This window comes from Pleuronectes platessa, chromosome 5, assembly GCF_947347685.1.
Source record: "Pleuronectes platessa chromosome 5, fPlePla1.1, whole genome shotgun sequence".
In the NCBI taxonomy this organism is placed as follows: Eukaryota; Metazoa; Chordata; class Actinopteri; order Pleuronectiformes; family Pleuronectidae; genus Pleuronectes; species Pleuronectes platessa.
In genome coordinates, this window is record NC_070630.1 from 4,571,138 (window position 1) to 4,582,656 (window position 11,519).

General features: G+C 42.9%; 1 protein-coding gene across 1 annotated transcript; it reads right to left on the reverse strand.

Moving 5' to 3' along the window:
* Window positions 1-5,179: 5,179 nt before the first annotated feature.
* Window positions 5,180-7,505, reverse strand: mlnr (motilin receptor). Its single transcript, XM_053423535.1, has 2 exons — window positions 6,722-7,505; window positions 5,180-5,487 (listed from the first exon to the last, which is right to left on the reverse strand). The coding sequence occupies exons 1-2, from the start codon at window positions 7,503-7,505 to the stop codon at window positions 5,180-5,182; spliced, it is 1,092 nt and encodes a 363-aa protein (XP_053279510.1).
* Between the last annotated feature and the right edge of the window lie 4,014 nt (window positions 7,506-11,519).

Consider the following 11,519-nt stretch of genomic DNA (forward strand, 5'->3'; position numbering starts at 1 on the left):
AGATATACTACTTCTGCTCAAGAGTTTCAAAATAAAATGCACTTTTTTGGTGAAGTCCATTAAGTATTTGAAGTATTAAACCTCAGGTTTTCCCTCTTAGCTTGGTTGGTTTGGAATTAGAAATGAGATATTTTAACAATACAACAAGTAAAGTATTAGGTATTAGGATTAGCATTTGATTTAGCTTCTTCAAGGAGGTTATGTGTTCACCCCCATCTCTGTCTTTGTTAGTTTGTTTACGCAACAGTCACGGAAACTTTAAAGACAGATCCAGGATCTAACAATTTCCGCCAAGAATTATTAATGAATCTTGATTTTTGTTTTAAATCTGGTATTTCCAATGGAATGATATGAGTTTGTGGAGCTTCAGTTGGGTCTTGGGATGTATCCGTCGAGGAGGTTGTGTTTTCTTCTGGGTTTTGTGTTTGTTTGTTTGTCAGCAGGAAAGGATGCAGCATGGCTCAGGAAAGAATCCATTCAATTTTGGTGCGGAACCAGGAATTTATTTTATAACGGTCTTTAAAATTGTGAGATCTTTTTTCTTTTTTTTTACATTTTCGTGGATTTCTCTGAGAATACTAACAATTCTGATGAAATTGTGGGAAAGTGTGGGAAATTTGGTGAATGTTGGACATTTGTGAGACAAATCACAGTTTTTTTTCATTGTTTACAACGACAGCAGGTTTTCTCTTCATCACACTTTACGACACTTCAGCTCTGCTAACGGCTAACATGTGTCATTGCCTTCTGCAGCCAGTTAGTATCACCTCACTCCTTCTCATCTGGGTCCTGATAACATGCAAACTCAGACACTTTTTCTTTATCATTGCAGTGTAGAGACTGGACAGTGGAGCAGAAATCAGTTATTTCACCAGTCAGACCACACGGTGCCACAGTGGGAAAAGAAACGCTGCTTTTTAAGAGCTGAAACTCTCCAACATGTTTCAGTCACAACCCATTCACTGATGTCACCGAGTGTTGTTTGTCTTTTCCAGCTGATGGAAAACACCTGCTGTGACATCAGGGTTTGAAACGAGGCCAGATGTGAAACAGGGTTTTTTGCCCAGAGTCCTTTTTGCATAACAAACAAACCTCTTTTTTATATCTAGAGTTCCGCTCAATGTTTACAGCCATTTCTACTTTTATTTTGAAGGCTGTGTGAGTGTGATTCTCACTACAACACTGTGTAAAAGACCCTGAGTGTAACTCTGCTCTATATAAGCAGCTTATATCGGGTTGATTTTTAGATATTTAGCAGGTACTAAGTTTGCACATTATTGAATATTCTTATATGCACCCAAGTGTCAAGAGTCAGGTGGAGTTAAATCATTATTTTCATTATCTATAGTTATTTAATCTAAAACAAAATATCTGGCTTTCTCAAACATACACTTAAACTTACTGACTTGGCAAGATGCTAATTTGATGTAATCCGAAAATACAAATGCAGAACTGGAAAAACCACAGCAAATATTTATAGATATGAAAATGAGTTGCACTTCATGCATGGACCACAGGGGCAGATTCCCCATTCGGTCCAGGTTTAAATGTGTGTGTCTGAAATGGCTCATTTTAGGTGTCTGTGCTCGGTCTCAGAGATAAAGTGAAGAGCCTGGACATCTGGAAGGAACTCGGAATTAAAAACAGAATAGAAATCCCCAAAACTTCAATCAAAACTCCTGGTCCTGGTCAGGTCGCCTCCAATGAGCAGGTTCTGTTGGAGGTTTTCTATGCACGTTCAACTGGGAGGAGAACCCGGAGAGATCCAGAACCCACTGAACTGGGAACACCACTGGATCCCCAGGAGGTGGAAAGTGTTACTGGGGAGAGTAATGTGTGGAAAGCCCTGCGTAGCCCACTGACTCTGTGACCTGACCTCAAATAAGTAGAAGAAACACCTGCAGTTAAAGCTTCCCCTCCTACTAGAACCATATGCATGAGTATGAGTATTCATATATATATATATTCCTGCTTCTTCTTTTCCAAACGTGTTAAATGTTGCACACATGAGGACTCTCGCTCACAGCTGGAAAACCGGCCAATGTTACAATTAGCTGCTTTTCAGTGATGTCTTCACACACTGGGTTTGGGCCCGAGGTCTGGAGGAGGAAGAAGAACCAGTTGCTCCAGGAGCTTTGTAATGGTGCGGTTTCTTCACCATCAACCCTTCACACAGATCTGCATTTGTCTCTAAATTACAGGAAGCATTGACTCTTGGAAAGTGTTTTACTAAAAGCTTTGGAAGAGGAGGTGATTAGTGCTTTATAAATGATGCTTATTATCATTATTAGGGCCATTAGAGGCTTTTAGAAGGTGCTGCGGGAGTTTCTCGTGGTTTATAAAAGGAAAAGACGCACCGGAGGTTTGTCGTCTTACTGTCGCCCGATTGTGGATAGTGAAAGTGATCAGGAGGAGTTCTTATTCAGGGTCATTTTGGGGAAAAGGTTTAGATTCAGAGAAGAGGACGGAGAGCAGAGAGAACTTCTTAATAACCTCCATCTAAGCTCAGCCTCCTGTCGCCAGACGCATGGAGCAGCAGCCACATGGAGCCAAACAGGAAGTGAAAAAGTGTTTGCTGATAATTAGTGGAAATGGAGAAGCTGATAAAGAATTCTTACAAGGAGAAGTGAAGCCTTTATCTATCAGGCCAGTGTTTCCATTGGATTAGAAGCCAAGTTTGACCAGTTTTTATCACCGGAAATGTTTTCATATTTATAATTTTAATTATAATTTGTCTGTACACATGCACGTACATGCACGAGTTTGCTACTCCTGGTAGCTTTATACTTTGTCTCCCTCCTCTGGTGGAAAAGGACCATTGCACTGAAGAGATGTTGGTGTGCGCAGCTGTGTCATAACACAATGAGAAGTTACATTTAAACTGCAGCTATGGCTTCAACCTAAGCCGTCCATATGCCACAACGTTGCCAGATTGAAAATGTTGAGTTATTGTACCAGAAGCTAAAAATTATCATATTTTAAGGAAATGATGGTACATGACCAGTGTAGGATGGATACATATACTGGTACGCTGACGTTTCAAAGCTGTGTCCGAAATGTGGTTGAAAACACTCATGTCATGTCATACGTAGTCGTGCTCACTATTTGATAAATATGATGCCATTTTCCAAAACTGAAATTATTGACATCGAGAATAAAGTTGCAATGTTGAGAGTAAACTTTAAATTTCAAGAGTCGAACCTCTAACAAAGTGTCAAACTACTAATGTTAGTGCAGAAAACGTTTCGTTGTTGGTCCAACTTAAAACATTATGTCAGCCGGTAACATATAAATGAATTAAGTTTGTTCAAAAAGGGAGAAATTGATATTTTCCTCAGTTTTAGTATCAAGGAAATTCATGTAAAGCTCATAAACACAGTGTGGCGTCAGCATTCAGTCACTGAACTCGAGCTTTGGACGATGAAACAGCTCATATATCTGTCACGCCTTCTTCTAACTGGATTTCAGTGAACTTTATCCTCAACATTTCACCTTTATTCAGGAAAATAAAACCCTGCTCCTCTCATGTCTGGCCCTGCTGCTCTTCTGTGTTTAACAGACCCGATAGAGGAGAGCAGTGTGTTGATGGAGTGGAGGTCAGGGCCTTTAAGGAGAAGCCTGGTGAGACAAACAGTATATTTCTGAGGCCGAATGTTTTGAGTTGGTGTGAAAAAGGCCTCGGGGAGATGTTGACTCGAGCCGCTCGCACACACCCTCTTCATTATCAGCAAAGAAAATAAGCGAGTGAGGTCGAGGTGCTTGTTGATCTTTCCCCAGGTGATGGCAGGACGGTCTGTGGGATGAGAGCTTTTCACATCCCACGTCGCTCCAGCTCATCTGGCAGAGACAGAGCGGCTCGGTTAAAGAAAAAAAGAAAAGAGAAAACTGTCATGGGGATGAGTCAGCCCAGAGCGACTCGGTCTCTTTGTATCTGTGCAGAACCAAGGCCTGATGATTCACTGGCAGCATCATGACAGTTCCTTTCTAAAGAGCAAGACGGATGGTCGACAGACACCTGGTAAAGTCTGGGTTTATTCTGGGATTAGACAACGTTCAGGGTTACAGTTACACAACTTTCCTTGTGCAGAGGTGCATGAGGTACGAGTACAACTTTCTCATTCAAAATGCAACACACCGACAGAGGAGTTGTAAAATCAATATTATGCAAGTGTAGGACAATAAAAGCAATAACCTCCGCCGCAGCTGACGACCTAATATCTTTTTTTCCCTCTTTGAAATACACTTAGAGCGGCCATTACTCTGGATATGGAGATGCAGGGACGTCGTCTGCCGGTGCAAATCCAATTCAGAGCCCTGGTAATAAAATAACCACGTCAGATTACATGTGACGGCCGGCACGTAAGCAGCCCCGGAAACCTGAGGGCTCAGGTGGCCTCTGGAACACACAATCACACACACACACACACACACACACACACACACACACACACACACACACACACACACACACCCATGCACATAGAGCGAGATAGAGGGACAACAACTGCCCCATTTTCATACTAATCTGCTTTTATCAAGTCATGTTCCATCTATTCCCTGGAGAGATTGCACACAGCCCTGCAAAAAAACACACAAGCACACACACACACACACACACAAACAAACACACACCGGAATACCCCATCTCACATCTGCACAACTAATGGCCCACGGCTGATAGGTTATTTACTTGTTTTCTTTCCTCTGATTTATGACGACAACCAACAGCACGATAACAGTTGCTCGACATGCATTAAAACAAATTCGATCACAGGACAGAGAGGAGCCGAGGCCACAATTAAACATAACAAATGAACAGTCGCATGTGAGGAAACATCATCTGTCAGGGACGAACGCATTATTCCGTGCACGTGTTCAACAAGTGTTGACGCCGAGCAAGACGAACAAGGAGCAGCGCACAACGTAGAGGTAAATACTCATTGCATTAGCTGCATAACACTGAAACAGGAGAATATATATGATATTTTTTGTTTGGAATCGAAACATATGACATAAAAACTATATGTGACATGGTGGACATGGTCCCTGTGAACAAAGCGCTGCAGGTGTTGCACTGAGGAGCTGCAGCTCTCAGCCCTGGATTCCCACTCAGACCTTTCCCCTCTGCACATGTTCAACGGGTTTCCTCCTCGGCTCGGGTGGAGCAGCTCCGGGCGCCTCAGACGCCGGTCAGGCTCTCGTTCAGGGTGGAGATGTGGCTCGTCACGCACAGCTGTCTGGGGCCGTGGTGGGCTGGTCTGGGCCGCTGGTGCAGCAGGAAGAGGCGCTTGGCCGCGGCCCGGTACTTCCGGGACATGAGGTTGTAGACGACAGGGTTGATGGAGGCGCTGAGGTAGCACAGCACCATGGAGGCCATGTTGAAGTTCTGGCTCAGCATGGCCGTCTCGTAGTCGTCCACCTGCGCGAAGAGGTTCCTGCCGATGTGGTACGGCAGCCAGCAGATGATGAAGGCCAGCACCACCACCACTGAGAGCAGAGGATGAGATAGAGAGGGGATCAGTTTCATTATAAGGAATCGTTTGACCTGCTACTCACTGCTGTAATTTACCAGCTCTGGCCTTCATGTGCAGGGAACCCTGTTATACAGTGAAAGACGACAGGCCGATCTGTATTAACCAAATTTGAATCATGAAGCATCCATCAGGTTGTTCATTAGTTGAGCACAAACGGCACAGAGCTCATGCTGGCCGACTCGCTGCCATTTGTATCCACGGTGGTTGAATCCTGAAATGAACAGACGCCTCCATAAATCAACATTAATCGAAATGTTCATGCTTCTTGACTCCTGGTCGTGTTCTGCTGCTGAGGCTCAACGACATGCGATCAAGAGTTGTCCCTCTGCAGATCTACAATATGTCTTTATCTCATTAATAACTCTTACTGCTTATTATCCAATAACTGGGTTCCTGTAGGCCGCATATTCCCCTCTTTAATTTTTAATTTGACATTTATTATCTTCAGTGAAATTGATTGTACTTTAGTGTGCAGGGTCTTGTCGATCGATAACGGTGACTCAGCGATTACCTCAGACGGCACCGACATGTCAGGCAGCTTTTAAAACCAAAAAGTTCTTCTTCCTTTTTCTTTTTTTTTAGATTCATGGCGTCATGCTGTGTCCTCGCTGGATGTTTTTCTGCTGCTTACTGTGTATTAGCTCTAATTAGCTCGCTGCTACAAAACGTGACCGTGTTGTTGGAGCCAATCACAGGTCGCCACCACTCAGGAAGGGACATGACGGGTTGTGCACGTGATTACTGGTTGTTTTCCGTTTTTGGTCACAAACTATGAAAACAGTCTGTTCAACCAAAACATATTTTTGTAGCTATTTCTAGTCATATGTTTGTAATATGCAGTTTACTGGAGTTCAGGGAGAAAACTTATCAAACAAAGTACAAGTAACACAAAAAAAACTCCCTGTATCTAGATACTGTTTGAGGTAATATGAGAATATGTCATAATTTGTAAAGAGGCATTGATTGCACCAATTTGACATTTTAGGAATAATAAGCCAGGGTTAAATGAGAAGATTCATACTTTATGGTAAATAAAGAAAATATGGTAAATATGAGAATGTGGATATTTTTTAAATGCAATTTCTATACGTTCCTTTTTAGTGGAGCTTTTACTTGAGTTTAAGTTATTCATCGGTGTATTACTCTGAGTCAGAATACAAGAGTCGTATATAAAAACCATGTCTCACCCAGTATCTTGACAGTTTGCCTGTGGGATCTCTCCCGGGCCAAAGTGCTGGGGCCCTGCAGGTCATTTTTGCTCTTCCACAACTTGCACCCGATGGAGCCGTAGAGGAAGATGAGGCAGAGCATCGGGCAGAAGAAGTAGGTGGTGGACACCCACAGCATGATGTGCAGCTGCCCGGAGATGATGGCGTAGTTGGTGTGCTTGCACTGGCCCGTGTTGTAGTCCGGGTGCGTGTCGTTGTCGTACTCCACGCCGATCAGGAAGAGCGTGGGAGCTGCGGAGACCAGGGCGAAACCCCACAGGGCGACGATGATGTACTGCACCCGGCGCCTGGTCACCACCACCTTGGTCTTGAGGGGGAAGCTGATGGCCAGGTAGCGCTCGATGCTCAGGGCCGTGATGTGGAGGATGGTGGCCGAGGTGCAGCCTTCGAAGATGTAGTGGTAGAGGCGGCACACGGTCTCGCCGAACAGCCAGGGCACGTACTTCCACAGGCGGTAGAGGTCAAAGGGCAGGCAGAGGAAGATGATGAGGTCGGACACCGCCATGCTGGACAGGTAGAGGTTGGTGGTGGTCTTCATGTCCTTGAAGTGCTGGATGATGAGGATGGTCATGGTGTTGCCGGTCACCCCGACGATGAAGATGAGGATGCAGATGACGGTGACGGGGATGAGGGTGGAGGTGGGGAACAGGGAGCCCTCGTAGTGGTGCTCGTCCGCGCTGTAGTGGTCCATGACTTCTGCTACAGCGGCGTGAGGGTCCACCTGGGATCTGGTCCAGGGCATGACGACCTCCAGTGGTGCGACTCAACAGGCGGCTGAGGGGAGACAATGAGACGTTAAAGGACCAAACCTGTGTTTTTAGCTCCTCAACTACAAATGATTAAGATGAGGTTTTAGTTGGTTGAGGTTTACTTCAGTCTCGTGGGTTATTTCAGTCTGAAACTAGTCTAAAAATTACATAATACAGCATAAAAATATAGAATTCAAGCATTGCACATTATAGTATTTCCACTTAGTGTCACCTCGGTTTAGACCCTTATGATAACATTTTTTGAGGCAGTTCATCTGATCAAAATTCTGAATTGTGGCAATTCCATCATTGCCACATGAGGGTTTGTCAGTTTTGCATGAATGTAGCTGCACCACAAGTTACCGTGTACAGTGGAGTACAGTCGGCTCTAAACATTATATTCTAACACAATCTGTGCACATAGAAAATTTGCATGCCAACCTGTCAGCTTGTGCAAACAGTTTACAGCACTTACGCTGCACAAATCGCTCCTTATGATGTGACCCAGATATTCTTATTTGTTCTTTACATTCAGATTCATTCGGATCATCCTTGGTATTAAAAACCTTTTCAGTGTCATAGTGTCGCACCATAACTTGGACATACTGGAAACAGCTGCTGGAAACCAGCACCGTGAGGAGAATACCAGCATGATGATTAATAAGACCATCCCCCACCGTACAGCTCCATCTTAAACTCTCTATCATCTTCTTAGAAAGACCTCGAGTCTAAAGACTGAAGAGAATTGGTGACCAACTTCCACCTTGTCAAACCCAAAAGTTTGAACTATATCTACTTAAATTGTGTATTTATTTGAATTTTGAAGTGTATTTACCTAAATTTTGTATTTATTTCAATTTTAATGTGTATTATTAGTGAGTTTTAAAGATCAGTTGGTTTACATCGATCGTGAAAACCTATTAGCAGAATGATAAATGATAAAAAAAACTGTGTTTATATAGAACTTATCGATTCCTGAAAGCACTTTACAGGATCATCATTCACACACTGATGGAACAGACGTCGGGAGGGGGGGGATCTGGGGGTTCAGTGTCTCAGGCAGACAGGAGGAGCCGGGGATCGAACCACCGACCCTCTGAGCAGCAGCCACACAGATACAACTGTGTTAAATCCACTCTAGTTCCTTCCAGCAGCAATGAAAACTAAACTAGAATACTATCAGTGAACAACTGACTAGAACTATGTGCAATGACAATAAAGCTGAATTTAATCTGATCTAATCTAGTATTTAAAAATCCAAATTCAATTTTCACTTGGTGCAGAAAAATATATTAAAAACCAACATGATTTTTGTTAAAGCAGAATATAGTAAACTCACTTTCATCGTGAAAACTTTAAATTCTAAAAGCATAACTAAAAAAAGGAAATATTTGACGTTACCTTTTTAAAATGAGCTGGATTTTCAATCGTCCAACTTCCTCTTGGTCTCAGTTTGTGTCGATGGAGCAGCAGCAGGAGAGTCACATGAAGTGGCAGAGCTGGTTCCTGTCGAGCTCTGGTGAGAGACGAGGAAGAAAAGAGACCCTCCTCTTCCTCCTCATGCAGCACCCTGAGGAGTCAGGGTGTGTGTGTGTGTGTGTGTGTGTGTGTGTGTGTGTAGCGGTTTGTGTGTGTGTGTGTGTGAAATCTGCGTAATCAAATGATGATAGGATGGATGGATGACGTTAACAGGCGTAAGAAGGAGGGCATGAAAATGGAGGGAACCCCAACTCCATCAACACCAACAACACCACCATAAGAAATCTGATTACACATAACAAAATATACATATGAATAATATAGAACTTCATTAATGAACTCATCCATCAGGGAAACACCAGCTTGTTTGTGGAGTCACTTCTGTTTGCTCGATCTTCCTGGAGCCTCATCTGTCTCCATCACTCCACACCCACCAACTTCATCACCTCCTCCTCCTCCTCCTCCTCCTCCTCCTCCTCCTCCTCCTCCTCCTCCTCCTCCTCCTCAACACCCTCACCCTCCTCCTCCTTCTCACCCATCACGCTTCTTATAACAAACTCTACATCAACCACTGAGGGAGGATGAGGCCTGGAAAGGTCAAATTTAATTTAATCAGTGGAATCTGTCAAATCTGAGCTGATACTTTAGATTCATGTGTCAGTTTAAAGTTACAAATTTGGTTTTCAATATAAAGCTACAACATTTATAAAATTTTTAAGGTTTATTGGGGCTTTGTTCGTTTTGATTCATGGTACATGTTAAAGTATTATTTTATTGCTTAAATAAGGCATGACAAACTAAGATAAAGTAAGCTTATCCAAACTAAACTAAATCAAGTTAAATTTAGCTAAACCAATCTGAGGTAAACTAATCTAAACCAAACTAATCTAAACTACGATAGGTTAAACTAAGATTAGTTAAAATAAAATAAGCCACGCAAAGCTAAACAAAACTAAACATAACTAAAGATAAAACTAAAACTAACATTAATTTAGCTAAACCAATCCAAACTAAACTAAGCTTAGAAAAAGCCGAACTCAACTTAACAAACCAAACAAAGATAAGATAAAATAAGCTAAACTAAACCAATCTTAGACATGTAAAATAAGCTCTACTTAAATAAACTAAGATAAGTTTGAATAAGCTGATCTAAACTATGTAAGTTAGACTAAACTAAATAGTGTCACTTACTGTGAGTCAGAGCACAAAGTTCTAGACATAACATAAAGAAGTAGATCAAAATAAAAAATGGAAACATGTGGTCGCTCCCTGACTGGAGCATCTTGAGTAGAGGGTTTTTAATTCTTCACTTCCTGATCGGATCCAGATCGACAGGTTTTCAGGTTGGGTCCAGAACCAGTATTCATCTGGAGGCCTGGTCGACCTGCTGGATGACTTCTGTGCTCTGTTGGTTCAGAGCCACCAGCTCCATTAGATCTGAATGAACCTTCACAGGAGTCACACTGACATCAGGTCTGAGTGTTTACTCTGAGCTGACCCGCGGCCGGATGCAGAGCTCGGACCTGACGGGGCCGCGGGACCGTCCCTCCTCTGTTTACTCCTGTCAGCCACAACGAGAGCTTGTTTGTTCTGCCCTTTGTGTTCGAGACCAGCAGGTCCACTTTCCCCCTCGTCCATCATGACTCTTACACCACTCAGGTGTGTTTGTTTCTCTCAGGGGCTTTTTGTTCGACAGCATCACTTACATTGATTTCCTGGAGACTTATTCTCACCTAAACCAGTTACTACATACCTAACCCAAAACCTCAACAATTAACCTAACCTTAACCATAAACCAATCCCTAAACTAAACTTTGCCCAACCTAAACCAAACCCAGCCTAAACATAAACCCTTAACCTGTCCCAAACCACACCCCTAACCTCATCCTATATCTTAACCTAACCTTAGACTATGTCTTCACCTGTAAATGTAAGGTTACGTTATGGGGACTTATTTTTTGTCCCCATTAGCTAAACAAGTCCCCATACTGTCAGTGGGAAAACAGATGTAAGGTCCCCACAACCCGGGTAATACCTTGTCCACACACACCCAGAGCAGCAGTGATGGGCTGTTCCAACATTAGACCAGATTACTACCCCTCGTTCATGTGGACATATTTGTTTCTAGACTTACATTCACTGGTGTTTTTGTGTGTAGTTTTATATTGTGTACTTCTTCTGCTACAGCTGCACATGCTGTCAACTATTATTCCCTGTGATTGATTCTGATAAACAGTGGAATAAAATAACTAAAACCTCCACTCTGAGTGCATTATTGTGTTAATACTACAGCCACCTATCACCTTTTAGTTAGTTTTTCTATCTTAGTTTATTCAGTAAAAGTTGGAAGGGTCTGAAATGTGTATATGTGCAGTTTAATGTCTCTCCCACTGATTAACCGCAGGATATCGAACTGTTGTGTTGAACCACGTTGCCTTTGTACAGTTTCAACAGCACAGTTACTGCCAAAAATCCACAAGTCAGATTAGAACCATGTTATAACCAGACACACACAAATACCCAAGCCA

Excerpts from the sequence above, each read along its gene's own strand:
- mlnr (XM_053423535.1), bottom strand. The coding sequence starts at position 7,505 with ATGCCCTGGACCAGATCCCAGGTGGACCCTCACGCCGCTGTAGCAGAA. Across the intron at positions 5,488-6,721 it reads GCAAACTGTCAAGATACTGG|TGGTGGTGGTGCTGGCCTTC; the intron begins GTGAGACATGGT and ends CTCTGCTCTCAG.